The sequence below is a fragment of the Phacochoerus africanus genome, chromosome 15, assembly GCF_016906955.1.
Source record: "Phacochoerus africanus isolate WHEZ1 chromosome 15, ROS_Pafr_v1, whole genome shotgun sequence".
In the NCBI taxonomy this organism is placed as follows: Eukaryota; Metazoa; Chordata; class Mammalia; order Artiodactyla; family Suidae; genus Phacochoerus; species Phacochoerus africanus.
In genome coordinates, this window is record NC_062558.1 from 82,557,156 (window position 1) to 82,573,134 (window position 15,979).

The following is a 15,979-nucleotide window of genomic DNA, read 5'->3' on the forward strand; positions in this document are numbered from 1 at the left end:
AGGGGGCCGGGCTGCCTTACCTGGGGGCAGTCCTTAATGTAGTGTCCTTTGTTGAAGCACAGGTGGCACAGGTAGTTGGGTGGGGGCCGCTTGCTGGGCTTGCGGGTCTCGGAGGTGAGGGTCAGGTCAGAGAAGTGCTCTGTGAGGGAGCTGAGGCCGTCGGCAATGTTGTTGAGGGAGCCATAGGGAGAGGCACTCTTGTACACACTGCTGCTCAGCGCCTGCAGGGGACAGAGGTTGTGAGGGCTCCAGAGGCCTGGCTACACTTGTTTGCAAACGTGGCTTCGTGGGAACTTCCACAGGCCCGTACGTGCACGTGCGCGCGCGCGCACACACACACACACACACACACACACATGCACAAATTCATAATGACCTTTTAGTCACCTGCAGGCTCTGGCTTCCTGGGGTCTGCATTCAAATCCTAACTCTTGTCCATGGACAAGCCAGTTAACACTCAGGGCCTCCATGGCCCCATCTGGTAAGTGGGAATAATGACAGCTACCTACAAGGGTTTCTAGGAGGCTAACAAGAGGTTACAAATGTGAAGCACTTGATTTCCCACCTGGCACTGAGGAAGCCCTCAGTCAATGGTGCTGATCACCGGTTCTTTAGACACTGCCAGGAGGGAAGAAGCCCGACAAAGAGCAACCTGTGAGAGCTGGGCCTCTGCCACGTCCCAGGGGAGTGGCTTTAGACATCAGCTCCCAGCATGGTTGCAGAGTCCAGAAGAAGAGACTGAAGCCCAGCATTTTGCCTGGTCTCCTGCAGCCCGAGGCCTGTGCACACTGTGTCCGGGGAGCCCTCGGGCCAGCCCAGGCCAGCCCCCTGGAAGCCCGGGGAGGAAGCGGCCCACCTCTCTCACCTCTCCCACCTCCAGTTGACAGGAACCAGATGTCTTGCCTGGCTTCAAAGCAGACACGGCCCAGGCCCCCTCCTGGTGTATACAGCCTCTATTTATAGGAGTCACGGGCTCTGAGCGGCCAGGCACACTGGAATTTAGCAAAGGTGGGGCCTGCAGTGAGGCCGGCAGGGAACGTCTGTGGGCCCCCTCTCCCAGGGCCAGGCTCAGGCTAGAAAGAGGCAGCTTCCCCAGGGGCCCACTGACAAACCTAGGCACAGGGTTTGGGCATACCTTTCCCCAGCGCAGGTGCCCAAGAATCCAGCAGGGAATTACAGACCTTGGGGAACCTTGGAGAGATACCCTGGCCTTGTTCTTGGGGGGTCCCCAGGCTCACAGGGGAGAACCCCCAAAAGGAAGCTGCCTCAAGTTTCTGACCCAGGATCCCCAGTTCTTTCTGTGGGGACAGTTCTTTCTGTGTCCTCTCAGTGTGGGGAGGGAGGTGAGCTGAAAACTGACCCAAAGGGATCAGACACCCTTCCTCCAACCAGGACAGATCCCACCCCCCAGCCTCCTGACTCTGGGGGGCTGGCACTCTCCCTTCCTCTTCTTGGCTCCCTGGAGACATTTCTATGTGACACTAGGCCAGCCCTTTACCCCTCTGAGCCTCTGTTCCCTCACGGCCTGGAATCTGGAAGGAAAGACAAGATACATCACATCCAGGGCAGCTCAGGCCTAACACACAGTCAGCCTGCAGTGACCAGGCACGGAAGGCAAAGGCTTTAATGATCAGCTCTGCTCTACCACGCTACTGAGAAACCCAGGGCCTGCGCAAAATCCCACAGACCTGCATCCAGTCTGAGGGCAGCCACTTCAGCTCTCAGATGGCCCCAGAAGACGGATCCATCCAGAGAGGGCTCACCCATCCCTGGAGGTAAGTCAGTCAAGACTGGACAACCTTAAGGGGCGTGAGGAGGGTCTGAAAGGAAATAGGATTAAATAAGAGCACCATATACTGAGCTCTTACGAGGTCCCAGGCACTGGGAATGTTACGTGTATTAAGAGAGTTGATGCTCACCACAGCCCTATGAGTCATTGTTCCCATTTTACAGATTAAACGAGTTTATCCAAACTTGTATTAAATGACCTGGGAAACTTTGAACAAATAGTTTTCTGGGCTCTACCTCAGACCTACCAAAGTAGCCACCTGGGACTGAGGGCCTGGCATCGGCATTATTTCATCGTGGTAAGATATAATTACATAAGACCTATCCTTTTAATGATTTTTAAGTGTGCAGTTCAGTGGCATTAAGTGCATTCCCGTTATTATTGTACAACCATCGCCACCATCCATCTCTAGCAATTTTTCATCATTCCAAACTGAAATGCAATCTCCATTAAATACTAACTCCACATTCCCCCTTCCCCCAAGGCCTAATTCTGCATTTTAAAGCTCCCTCGGGGCAGCTCGGGTACAACCTGCTCAGCCCAACCTGGCCTTGGAAGCACCTGGACGTTCCAACCATCAGGGTCTCTCCCCAATCAAACTGGTCTGGAGGAGGGCACTGTGGCCCCAGCCTCCCAGAGAAAAGTTCATCCAAACAAGAAACTTGAAGCTCCAAAGGGTGTGACTCACCCTCATGGCTGGGAAATGCAATTTCACAAATAACAACCCTCTTATTTTTCTCTTTTCTTTCTTTCTTTCTTGCCTTTTTTTTTTTTTTTTCCCCCTGCATAAGATGTAAGCAAGTCTACAGGAATCAGGGCTGTTTTGGCAGCAGATTGTCAAGAGGAAGGGGAAGTTTGGTGGGTGCCAGAAAGTGCACTAATTACACCCTGAAAAACCTCTCCCAGGTCTTGTGGCCACACACCCCTGCCCATGGGCAGCCCGTGGGTATCCCAGGACCGCCAGAGGCCTCGGAGCAGCCTGTCCTCACCCTGACAGCTTGATCCCCACCACCACCTCAGAGGGTCACAGCTTTGTCCCTCAGGAGAGTCACACAGGCAGCTGCAGGTCCGAGAAGCGGGGCCAGAGCTCACTGCCTCTCCCCATTCAGTCTGCTCTGGCCCGGCCCCCCGGCTGCTCCTGCTCCCTTCCCCCACCCCCAATTCAAGACGACACCACGAAAGGATGAAAGGACAGGGCAGTCAGCCGACCGACCTCACTCTCGAAAGCTACAATAGAGAAACTGAGGCCCAGCGAGCCCCAGGGGCACAGACCAGGGCACAGAGCCAGGTCTACAGGCCAGGAGTCCTGCTCGCTGGCTGGCTGGAAGGGCGGGTGGGGCAGCAAGCCGCTTCCTCTCCGAAACCCTGAGGAGCTCCTCGAGCCATGGAGGCGAAAGGTGAGTTGGTCTCCCAGCCGTGGTTTCCAAGGCTTGTGGGGATTGGATGGAGCAGAGACCTGGACACACAGAGCTCCCTCCCCTCTGTCTGTGGAACTGGGGCCTGGCCTCTTGGATTTCCCACATGCAAAATGGAACATGGAGCAGGGAAGAAGGGCACACTTGATGATCCTTGCAGTCCTGCTTTTTTAAGTTTCAGACACCTAGGTACTGAAAGACACCCCTGGATCCTGGCACCCAGAGGGCACTTGAATCAAGGGAGTACCACCTCTCCCAAGGCCTGCCATCTGTAGCTGGAGGGCAAGGCTGGGCAGGGCTTCCCTTCACCAGTCAGCCTCTAACTCTGCAACAGCCAGCCTGCGCCCCTTGGCTCTTCTCCCTCCAATTTTGCACTTGCTGTCCACCCCCCGGGGATGTCCACTGGGTCCAAAGCCCTCCAGGACCTGGCTCTTGACCTGGCTCTAAAATTCTAGTGCTGCGGCCTTGAATCCATCCCTTCCTCTTGCTCAGGCCTGGGCTCCAAGGGATGGTGTGAAAAGCACAGGGGGTTCGGGTGCTTCTAAGGCCCCAGCCCCCTTCAGCAGCCTCTGAGACCTCTTGGCCTTGACCTGTGCTATAGGCTGTGATGGGGACCACCCCGTGGCTCCCTGGCCCTTGCCTGTAGCAGCTCTGAAGTCCCTCTCTAATTTCTTTACACAGTGATGCCCCTCATCTGTTCACAAGCCTGGCTATCCCCAAAGGCAAAGATTCTGCAACCCTCCCTTGTCCTAAGAACCAGAATGTTTCTGCTGCTCCCTATGCCCATGACCGTCTGGCATGCGGATAATCACAGGCAGGAAGGTGCTCCACCTGACAGATGAGGGTATGGATGCCCTCACACCTCGAAGGATTTAGGTCAGGGTCTCCGAGTTCCCATGGACTAAGTTGGAGGGTGTTGTCACCCAGGATTTAGCTGCTCTGGGCAGTGGGTGAGGGCAGCCCTGCTAGCGTGTGGCTCTGGGCCATCTAGGCCCAAATCACCAGCCTGGGGGAAGAGACCACCCCTCCTTCCTCCCTGCGTCAGCGACCCCAGCAGCTAGCAGGAAGCGTGGGATCCTCATGCCACATGTGGGGAACAAAGAATCGGATTCCTGTCCATTGCTGGAACTTCTCCAAGGTTCTGGCTTGGCTATTGGAGAAAGTTAGACGGGAAGACACTAAAGTTTCTTCTGATCCTACTTGGATCAGATACTTGACTGGATCCTTTCCCTTTCTCAGTCTCTTATACCTGGCAGGAACACTATTTGGATGGGCATTATTGGTCCTAGAGTATAGAACTAGAAACTGAGGCTCAGAGAGGCTGAGTAACTTGCCCAAGGTAACACAGTCAGCACATGACTGACAGAAGATTCACACCCAGATCTACCAGCCTCTTGTATTTCAGGCCCCACTCAGCCTTCAAAGCTCAGCTTCCTTGACAAGAAGGGGAGCTGTAGGAAAACACTAGGTGTGGACCATTCTCCTTGGCACTGAGGCCCTGCAACGTCATACTTCCAAGCCTCTTAGTCCTGGCAAGATGAGGCACCAGCTTCTCTGGGCTGCATGAAGGTTTTGGGCCCTGGGGTTGGTGGTTCTGCTGAGAGATCTGGGACACAGAGGTAAAGATTTCCAGGGCTGACTCAGCTTGACAAGCTGGGTTCCCCCCGGACAAAAAGAGGGCACAGTGGGAGGGGTTAGGCAGGAGTCAAGGCAGGTGGGCAGAAGCATCCAAGGGCAGCCTACAGGCAGAAGAGACAGGTGCAAGAAGACAGAAGGGACAGCAGACAGAGGCGGGAGCAGCACTGCAGGGAAGGGCAGTGTCCTAGGAGGTCTGGCAGAAGCAAATGCTGAGTCCTGCTGCCCCCGGCATGAGACAGCGCTGGAGGAGGAACCCTCTGGCCTTAGTCCCTAGCTCTGTGGGGGTTCTTTCATCAGATGAACAACTGCTTTCTTATCCCCAAAAGCCACACCCGTACACCCTCCATACACACGCACAGACACATGCATGCACACACACATACACCCCACACTCCTCTCTTTGGGACAAGAAACCATTCATTTCACAAATGACTCCACCCCTCCTCCAAGGAGATCTGCACTTCTTCTATCCCTAGGATCTATCTGAGGCTCCAGCCTCTGGGGCCAAACACACACACGCACATGCACCACACACACCCGATACACACAAGCAGAGGTGGGGATGTAGGCTAGGCTCAGGGACAGAAGGAAAGAGCCAGTTGTAAAGGTTGGAGGTGGCTTCTGGGAAAGCAAAGCCACTCCTGGACCAAGGGTTTCCCCAGTCGTAGTCAGACTCCAGCTCGGCTTCTGTTTTCAAGGTCCAAGGCTGACCTGTGGGCCAAGGAGGTAGCAGGGTCGACGGTGACAGAGGTGGCAGCCTACCACTCAAGATCCCCAAGGGCACCATGGCCTCCTGGAGGCCCACTCACCAAGGCATACAAAACATGATTCCCTGGACACAGCAGAGCTCTATGAGAGATTCTAACTTATTTATTTATGTATTTTGTAGCCTTGCGCCCCACCCCCACCCCCGGCCGCATGCAGAAATTCCCAGGCTAGGGATCAGACCCAAGCCACAGCAATAACCCGAGCCACAGCAGGGGCAATGCCAAGTCCTGAACTGCTAGGTCACCAGGGAACTCCATGAAGTTGTAATTTAAAGAAGCAGGTTGTGTTCTTCTCGGGAGGAGAGAGAGAAATGGGAAGGTCGGGGGGTGGAGGAGAACAGTGGCAGCAAGGACAGCAGAACACTCCCAGGGGAGACTGTCCCTCCCCAGTTCCTCCTGCTCCCGCCTAGCTCACCACTCACCTGGTAGGTGCTCATGTTTCACAGCCATGTGCCCACCGCCCCGCTAGAGCATAAGCACTGGGACAAAGCTGCCTCTCACTTCTAGACATATTCATAGAATGAAAGCAGAAAGCATGAATTGGAGAACCTGAGGACTAGAAGGACCCTGATATTTAGCCAGTCTGGGGTACCACTGAGGCTCGCAGCCTCTATAGCAGGGGGCCTTGATCTGGGATCCGGTGTTGGCATGAGGGCACCATGATCCTTTTGAAATCACGTGCAAGTTCAAGTTCTGCACGTGCATGTACGCATGTGCTCTATACATTGCGGGAGGAGAGGAACTCGAGCTGCCTTCAGATTCTCAAAGAAGGCCATAACCAAAGAAGGTCAAGAACTGTTAGGACACCTAAGCTCCTTCTGGGACATCTCTAGGAACAGGGTTTTCACTCCTCCTGCCAGTTCTTTAAAAGTTATCAAGCAATCCATAAACACTTCCGTGAGGTAAAACAAGAGGCTAGGAGACCGATGCAAGAAGTGTTCACATAGTCACAAGTCTGGGGATGGAAAAGGAGGAGAGGATTCAATTCATCCATCCACGCATCCATCCATTTATCCATCCACTAAATGTTAACTGAGCACCTAGTCTCTCCCAGGCACGGACCAAGCCTCAGATGCTGGGATTACAAACTGGAAAAAGACAGGATTCCTATTCTCAGAGTGTTAACAACATAGTTATCAAGACAGACACACATGGTACATATTTCACAGTGACAGCAGTTAAGATATGCTTTACTGGAAGCATGTACCACTCATCTGTCATGGGACAGACACCGGAGAGAGATGTGCTCCCCATGGCAGCCAGATAAAGCCTTCAGAGAAGAGACATCCAGAGGTGCCATAAAGAAGTAAGTTGGAATCTGTCAGGTGCACAAGGGCAGTCAACAGTTTTAGAAGCAGTAGAAGCAACAGCAAGGGCAAAAGCTTAGAGGAATGGGACTGCTTGGTGTTTCCCAAAATCTTAAGTGGACCAATATGGCCAGAGAAGGACAGAATAAAGATTATACACCACCACACACACACACACACACACGCACACACACGACAGATTAAGCATCCTGAGAAGTGGGCTGGAGCCCTAGTTCTGCCACTGATTCCCTGACTCTCTCTTCCTCCTTTTGAAGAGCCTTGGTTTCCCCACCTGGACAATGCAGATGCTGCACACAGTATATGCTATGAGACAGAGGAGCTAGGAAATGCTCAGTGTCCATGTCCTCTGCCTCTCCCAAGCCAGGCCACCCTTAGGATTCATGTCCCATGGAGCCCCATGCTAGAGAGAGGACATGACAGGAAACCTGGGACCCATAACCAATGCCTACTACTCCTCAGAAGGCTTGGGATCTGAGACAAAACATCAGAGGCACTGAGACTTGACAAAACACTGTGGTTACTGCTTGCCCTGCACTGGGGCCCAGAGAATGATCCAGGCAAAAGTTTAGTGGACCAGCAAGATAAGTCACAGAGTTGCAGTTGGGATGGAGAAGAGCTCTAGGTCAAGGTCTGCCACTGACTTGCTGGGTGACTTGCCAGACCTCTGTTTTCTCTTCTGTAAAATGGGAGCTATGGAAAAAGATGCAAGAATAAATCACCGCCAAGAGGAGGGATGCTATTCAAGGGCCATTTTTCTCCCCAGGCCCTCCTCTTGCTGCTGACGGCGCTGGCTCTCTGCCACTGCTAATTCCTTATTACTAATGCTGCCTGCTTTCCTCCCGCCCCCTGACTCAGAAGGTCCACAAGGTGTGGTCTCCCCTCTGAGTCTAGGCCTTCCCAGTCAACTTAATTTGATGGAGGGAGGGTCAGGCCACCTCAGCCAACCGGCCCTCAAATGATGGTCCCTCTTGCCTGAGTCAGAGCTCAGCTTCCCAGGGTTGGCCAGAGGGAGCCGGGCATCCTCCCAAGCTCCCTTCTGGGCTGGAACTGCCATTCCTCCCAGGCCCTGGGGTATCCCCCACCCCCACCCCCCACAGACCACAAAGGCTGCTGGGAATAAACTTCAGCTCCTGGAGCCCACTCGGTGAGGCAGACTCCCACCCTCATGCAGATGGGTGGTTTTGTTCTGCACATCCATGCTGGTGAGGCAGCCCTGGCTCAGCCACACCTGCGGAGAACACAAGTGACATATCAAAACCTTCAGAAGACTGTCAACAACTGGGGGCCTTTTAAAGCAAGACACAGCGGTCACCCTCTAAGGGTTTTAGAGTGCACAAGAGCCCAAAGCCCTGTCTGGTAAGCCTTGTGAGACTCCGCTGCCATTCTCAAATCTCCAAAGGGTGGACCAGACAGGCAAAGAGGAGGTGGTTCTGGGTAGTATTATAGCCCGGGGAGGGCACCTGGGTTAAGAGCTCCAGGAAGAGCCTCCCAAGGGTTGAAACTATCCAACAAGAAAGTGATCTGCTCCAACGGGACACCCCCTGAGCCTGCAAATGTTCAGAAGAACACTGGCAGGTGTTCTGAGCCAAAAATGTATGCTGGTCAAATAGGTATGGAAAATGCTGGGTTGAAGAGAAGTTAGCAGGACTTCTACAGGACTTTTCAGAGCCTTTACTCTGCCAGTAGGCATTGTGTGTCTCCAAGGGAAGAACAGTATGTCATGCTTCCCAAATGTATTTGATCCTAGAGCCCTTCCCCCAACCCCATCTTGACAGTAGGGCCACATCTTCAAGCCACGTCTATCCCTGGAGACAGAGAGAAAGAAAATAGCTGCCCTAAGCATCTGGCCTGGAGTAGGACAGTTACATCTCCTTCGAAGGGGTACAGGGACTACCTGGGAGGGGCACTCAGCCTCCCTCTAATGCTCAACAAAAGTTATTATTTTTCTGGAGGTGGAGTCCCACAGCCTCCAAACTGCAGTGAATTTTATTTTATTTTATTTTATTTTTTGGTCACACCCACGACATGCAGAAGTTCCCAGGCCAGGGATCAAACCCATGCCACAGCAGCGACCTGAGCTGCTGCAGTGACAGCGCTGGATCCTTAACACACTGAGCCACAAGAGAACACACTGAGCTACAAGAGAACTCCCACACTGCTGTGAATTTAAGTTCTAAACAAAACCTAGCAGGGAAGACCCTCATGCCACCCAACCCATGCCCTCTAAGATCTGCCTTCATTGAGTACCTAGAAAGAGAGAGAGGAAGGGCTCAGCCAAAGGCCTCATAAGCTTCTCTCCAAAGACATATCAGGGGCCAAAACAGGGGTTCACAGGACCCAGTTTCTAGACCCAGAGGCCTTTTTGAAAAATTGCACAAAGCACCTGTTTTTGCTTTGGCCTGGCAGCCTCACCACAAGCTGAGAAGCTGAGGAGCTCCCTCAAGTATCCAAGTCACCTCCTGGTGCTTGCTTCTGCACTTGCCCATGAACTCTGCCATCTCCCTCTCTGCTCCTCTCTCAGGGCCAGTGTTCCACTCAGAACCCTTGGCTTATCTTCAGCTTCCAGAGCTGAGGTTCCAGGGGCACAATGGGCTTCTGTGCCCCTATGTCCTCACCCCCCCACCCCCCGCCCAAACCCCAGCTGCATTCATGGTGTTTTGCTATTGTGGTGGGAGCAGCCTGGGGGTGGTGCGGGAGGGGGTGGGCTCTTGGCACAGGGACTGGTGCAGACAGGCCATGGTCAGCGGTCAGCATGCAAGTCACATCCACAGGCACTGCCACTGGGCCTGCCAGGCTTTGCACAGAATGGCGATGCTCCTGAGCCCCTGGGTCCCTTCATAGAGTTCCCTGGCTTACACATGACTTGCTTTGTGTCCAATGAGCCCCTTGGTGGCATTCAGGTGGGGGGTATTTTTTCTTGCCTTCTTAGCCAGTTGCTATTTTGGAGCCATATTAGGTCACCAGCTAAGCTCTGGACGCAGGAAAGGCCTGTCCCCAGAAGCACAGCTGGGGCTTCAAGAGGGTTTAGAAGGCAAAGCAGGTTGTGGGGGGTGGGGGGGCATGGTGAGAGTGAGCCTGAAGCCAAGAGAGGCTTCCGGAAGTCAGCAGGCACAGTCTTCCAGCCCCTCCAAGGAAGCCAGTGGCCCATGACCATAGGAGAAGCCCCTCTTACCTCCCCTGACCCAGTCTGTCTATAGCACATCCTCTTCTATAGCTCTCAAGTCCCCTACACATCATCCTGGGGGAAAGCAGAGACTTGGTTTTACAAATAGGTAAACTGAGGCCCAGACAGAGACAAGAGGTCCTTCAAAGTCAGGTCACCAGGGATTTTTTTCCACCATTGCTCTAGATAATCTTTACAGTGGGCCCAGCAAAGGTATACCTCATTTTCCTCTGAGGGGGAAAATGAGGTAAGCAGCAGCGAAGTGACGGGAGGCAGGTCTTACTGAGAGCCAGCTGGGATCCTGGATGTCAGAAATTCCCAAGAGGAGACACAGGCTCACTCTCACAGGAGGCTCCTGGTGGCCCCAAACCCCCAGGCCCTCTTAGCAGAGACTCACATGGGGGAACAAGGCCACCGCAAGTTGGGAGCAGGGGGAGGCTAGCAGAGGCTGATCAGAAACCCCTACTTGATCTGTGAGTCATGGCCAACCTCCTGCCTTTGGGCTCCCACAGGACCCCCATGAAATCATCCACCATTCACATGGAATCGTTGTCTGTCTTTTAATCTGGAGCCCCCACAAGCCTCTGATAGGATCCCCAGGGGCCCACACAGAGCCCAACAAATATTTGGTAAGAGAACAAACAACTGACAAGATCCAGGCACTGAAGAAACACTCCACAAACTGTCCCCCAAAGCCGCTGGTCACAGAAGCCAGTTCCCCAAAGAGGCAGCAAAGTCTCTTACAAGAAAGAAAGATTCCCAGCCAAGAACAATTCCTCACGTAGAGAGAGTGCTTTACGGTTTACAGAGTTCTGGCATACGAATGCTCTCACAGGGCACCAAAGGGTGCTTTCCAGACTCATCTGCCCCAGCTATGCCTGACAGGGCCCCACACAGGTCAACCAGCCCTTCTCTGCTGGCCTGGTGTTGGCCCATCTCTTGGCTTCAGGCCAGCGTTTTACATATCCATGTCTCCCCTAGTCAATAATGGGGCCAGAAGAGGAGAACTTCTGTCCTCCCCCCTCTATCTCCAGCACACTGGTGCCTACACAAGGCCTTCTCCCCCAAACTGTTAAGGATTCTGACTGTACTGAAGCTAACTGGCATGCCCAGGTCTAGAAGGAAAGTGCTCCTCCCCTGCCCCTTCCCCCTGCACTTTTGCTGAGAGAGCTGCCAGAAGGAGAGTGAGTGAAGGCCACAGAAGGGTGTCTGCAGTTCCCAAATGAGGCAGGAGTAAGTGGGAGCGGGGCCAAGGAGGAGATCAGCTGAAGGGAGAGAGGGTGGTGTCCAGGATGGCTCCTGAAGACCTCTCAAAGGGGCCCGGAGGTTGTGGCAATCTGTGTATTTGTCTAGCTGGGGAAAGATGCACTGCCCCCTGTGACTTTGTAACTGAATCCACCCCAACAGGCAGATTTTGCAAGGGCAGCGGGCCCAGATCTCTAGAGAAGGTACTGGGCAGCTGGAACTCTCCCCCTATCGAGCCCCCTCCCAAGAGCTCAAGAGGATTTCCCTTTCATTTCCTTCCAGGCTTGGGAGGGCGGGAGACAGAGCAGTCTGTGGGGTCAAGCCCTCAAAAACCACTTCCTATATGGCTGGGGGAGGGCAAGAGGCTGGAAGACGTATCTGGGGGTCCCTGTGTAAGAACAGCAGGAAAAGCTCTCAGGGAAAGCCACTGCTTTCCAAGGTAAGCTTCGGGTCAGGAACCACCGAAGTCGGAGGAGCAAAGATTTTAGGCCGTTCCAAAGGAACTCGGAGCAGAATCCACACTCTCCGTCCCAGCCAGCGGTGGCCAAGAGGGGGATGGGATTGGGCGTGGGAAGGACACTTGGAAGGGGCTCCCCTCACAGGCCGCGCCCCGGCTGTCTGGAGAGAATCCGGAACCCACCCGCCCGGCCAGGCCCCCGCTCCCGCCCCAGGCTCTCGAAGCAGGGCGTCTGGGGGCTGGGAGTCTGGGCAAGAGGACCGACCAAGCCCCCAGCTCCTCTGGGCCGAGCTCAGCCGGGAGGTGACGCGCTCCCGGCACCCCGGGGACTTCGTGTAGCGACTTTGGCAGAGCTGAGCGAAGCCAAGCCAAGCTGGGCCGGGCAATACAGAGCCGAGCCGGGGCCAGGCCAGGAAGAGCCGGGCAGATAGGAAAAGCCCCGGAGCGGTCGACCGAGGGCGGGGGCGCGCAGGGGCACCCACCTCTCCGCGCTGCAGCTGGAAGAAGCTGTTGAGATAGCTGGAGTGCAGGGGCGAGCCCAGCTGCTCTGGGCGGCCCTTGCCGAAGGCCAGCTCTGGGGGCGCGGCGCCGGCGGGCGGCTCGGGCCGGAAGGCATCGAAGGCGCTCGCCTGGTGTGTGTCCTGCAGCGACAGGTAGACCCAGTTGAGCAGCTGGGCGGGTTGGTACACCGAGGCGGCGCTCGTGTCGATGGCCGACAGCAGGCTCATTTTGTGGCGGCGGTGCCGGCCCCCCCCACCCCCGGCCGCCCGCTCGCGCCCCCCCCCCCCCGCGGAGGGGCGGGCACCGGGGAGCCTGCGCCCACTGCCCGCCGCCTCAGCCCCGACGGCGACCGCCTGCACCCCGCGCACTGCCCACAGCCGCCGCCGCCGCCTCCCCCCGACTGCAGCAGCAGCGCGCGCGGGTGGAGGAAGGAGGCAGCGAAAGTTGGGCAGGAAACTTTTAGGCCCGCCCCCTCTGCGCCGCCCGCTCCGCCCCGCGATCCGCTATCTGCCTTAGCGCTGACCCCTTCTGCAGCCGCTCCCGGGGTGGGGTTTACAGAGGCCCTGCCCCTTCTGGGCCGTCCTCGCCCCCCATTGGCTGTCTCGTTGAATATGGAGTAGCGGGGCGGGGTGAGAGGGGGAAAGGATGCTCATCTACATATGTAGCAGTGTGAGGGCCCGCCTATGGGCGGCCCCCTCTCATGCTCCGCCCACCCAGTGTGGCCAATCCAGCTCCCCCATCCTGCAGGAGACTGGCGCTGCCGGGGCCTGATCTATGCCGTCTCGCTCTGCTCTTGTCTCTCTTCTGGCTCTCGTTCTTCCCAAATCCTTTTCAATTATTTCACTTTCACTTTTTTATAGGTTATTTTCCTTCTTTCCTTATACTCTCTCCTTTCCCTCAGACTAATATCTCCTGTGTCCATCATTTCTCTATCGGTCTCGTTTTCTTTCTCTGTGGATCTCTTTCCGACTCTGTCTCCTTCTCTCGTCTTCTCTGCTTTCGTCCAGTCTGATGTGTCTGTCTCTCCGCTTTCCCTCCCAGACACACACACATACACAGACACACACACAATCTCCCTTCCCTCGCTATCACCGAAGGACCCTCCCCCTCCCACTTAATTCCTTCCATCTGCAGAATCGCTTTGAGGGTTGGCTCCTCCAAGGGGGGCCTAGGTTCCTGCCCCAGGAAGGACTCCCCGCCCCCTTCCCTCCTCTTCCCACCTCCCCCTCCTCCTCTCCTTTCTCCTTTTTCTGCTCTGGGTCTGCCTCACTTCTCGCCCTTTTTCGTCTGCCTGGACCTGTCCCTAACCCCACCCTCGTGCGTCTTCCGGTCGTCGGGACCCTAGGTGGGTCTGGGGGAGCTGGGGAAGATGACGGTCATTCACCTCCCCAGGACGGCCCGGCTAGTCCAAGTATGCCTGAGGGAACCCCTTGTGCCTGCCGCCGCCTCTGCCTGAAACCCCTGAGCCTCCGCCCCCTCAGAATGGGGTAGTCCTTGGGTGCCTGCGCTGCACCGGCTCCAAGGACCTAGAGGAGAGAAGCCTGGAGGAGACACAAGTAATCTCTCCAACCCCAAACCTATATCTGGAGACATCCACCTCCACCCTGCCTTCCGCGTTCAAGTGCCAGCTAGGCCACTTTCCAGCTGAGTGGCCTTGGCATGGCTCCTGACCTCTGTGAATAAACCTGTTTTCTCTTTTGTAAGATGGGGACAGTCACTGTCCTACCTCTGGGAACATTTGTGAGCTTACCAGTTTGAGCTTGGTATCAGAAGATATTCTATAAAGATCAGCTCTCTGCCATCCTTTCCACAAGGATTTCTCGCACTAGCTGCATCAGTACACATCTGTGGATGCTTGAACCTAAAAGAACTTCAATGCTGACTAAAGTGCCACCCCTTCTGATCATGTCACCAACCAAGGACCACAAGGATTTTTTATTTTCTGTCCCATTTGATTATGTTTTCAAAGGTTTTGTCTGTCAAACAATTTGTGATTATTCATACAAATTATAGCGTACATACCAATCATATCTCAATATTTTTATTCATCAGAGACACATCTAAATAGTACTCTTAATATGTTAAACCTATTTGTTTAAAGAGAAGGTATACATTTTTTAGGAAGAAATGTGATAATCATTTACTTTTTGAAACATTTGGGGTATTCTCTGGAACTCTGACACTGTCTTTAAGATTCCAAGGTGGGGGAGTTCCCATTGTGGCTTAGTGGAAATTAATCTGACTAGTATCCATGAGGACACAGGTTCAATCCCTGGCCTTGCTCAGTGAGTTAAGGCTCCAGCATTGCCTTGAGCTGTGTTATAGGCCACAGACGCTGCTGGAATCCCATGTTGCTGTGGCTATGGCATAGGCCGGTGGCTACAGCTCCAATTCAGCCCCTAGCCTGGAAACCTCCATATGTCATGGGTGTGGCCCTAAAAAAAAATTTCCAAGGAAGGGGTTGGATAGAATTTGGAACCAGTGGTCTAGATTTTCCTTAAATTTTACGGAGAAAACTGCTAGCCAGAGAGGATACATCTTCTAAATGCACAAGCAGGCAGTTGAAGACCCTGAGGCTCCTAGCACCAGCCCAGACAACGCTTTCTGTCTCTGGCCCCTTCTCTCCTTCTGGGTGAGAGTAGTCCTGTTATGTTTAAGTGCTGACATTTCCCCCTAGAATGGGCTGAAATTTTCAAATTGCTTTGGGGCCAAACAAGTACCACCAGGTACAGGGCAATAAACAGGTAGTGATGGGCCATGTGGAGAACCAGAGAACAACACGAAACCCTTCTGCCATGTTCTCAGCCTGAGACTAGGAGTCTGATTCCTGTTTAGAGAGATATCTGGTCTGGGGTTCCCTGTCCTTAAGAGTGATTTGATGCTGTGAGGGTGCTTGTCCTACCTGGTGACACCCAGGCTAGCCTCTGTTCCTTTTACCTCCCCCCCTCATCCCCACTCCATAGTTCCTACACAGGGCCTGGTAATAGACAATAGATGACCCAAAAATGTTTGCTAGGTCATCCAATGGTTGGATGGAGGGATGGCTAAATTACGCTCCCCCTGAAGCCTGAATGGCTTCTTTGCTTTTACACTTTTATCCATCCCCTTGCCCACAGCACACTTGCTCAACATGTGGGCTCTGTACCTACTTGGTGATCAATACATTTGAGCAACTGACAGGCAGTTTGCCTGGATAGCTGCCGACTGACCTGAGATGAGGTGAAGCTACTCACCAGCCCCTCAGGTCCCTGAGACAGCACCTCCTGCACAATGGGGCGTAAAGGGTGAGGGTGACCAGATGGATAGCAGAGGCTTGGGTCCCAGGCTCAGAAGTTTGCACCCAAACTCTGTACCTCCCTACACCCCGTCACATGCACATCATGAAGGCTTACATTCAAAATGTCAGAGGTCCTGGGAATTCCCTTCTTGGCTCAGCGGTTAACAAACCCGATAAGGATCCATGAGGATGCAGGTTTTATCCCTGGCCTTGCTCAGTGGGTTGGGGATCCAGCGTTGCTGTGAGCTGTGGTGTAGGGCGGCAGCTATAGCTCCAATTCTACCTCTAGCCTGGGAACTCCCATATGCCATGGGTGCGGTGCAAAAAAAAAAAAAAGAAAAAAAAAGAAAAAAGTCAGAGGTCCTATTTCCAGTCTTCACTTTACAGAGAAGGAAGCAC

General features: G+C 54.2%; 1 protein-coding gene across 1 annotated transcript in view; it reads right to left on the minus strand.

Annotated features, from left to right (window-relative positions):
• The window catches only part of ZCCHC24 (zinc finger CCHC-type containing 24), a 66,009-nt gene extending 53,278 nt beyond the window's left edge, over positions 1 to 12,731 (minus strand). The window contains exons 1-2 of the mRNA XM_047762784.1: positions 12,285 to 12,731; positions 21 to 221 (exon numbers count right to left, since the gene is read on the minus strand). Of these exons, the coding sequence (XP_047618740.1) occupies positions 21 to 221; positions 12,285 to 12,530 (447 nt within the window). The 5' untranslated portion in view covers positions 12,531 to 12,731. The remainder of the gene's footprint in view (positions 1 to 20; positions 222 to 12,284) is intronic.
• Positions 12,732 to 15,979: the final 3,248 nt, after the last annotated feature.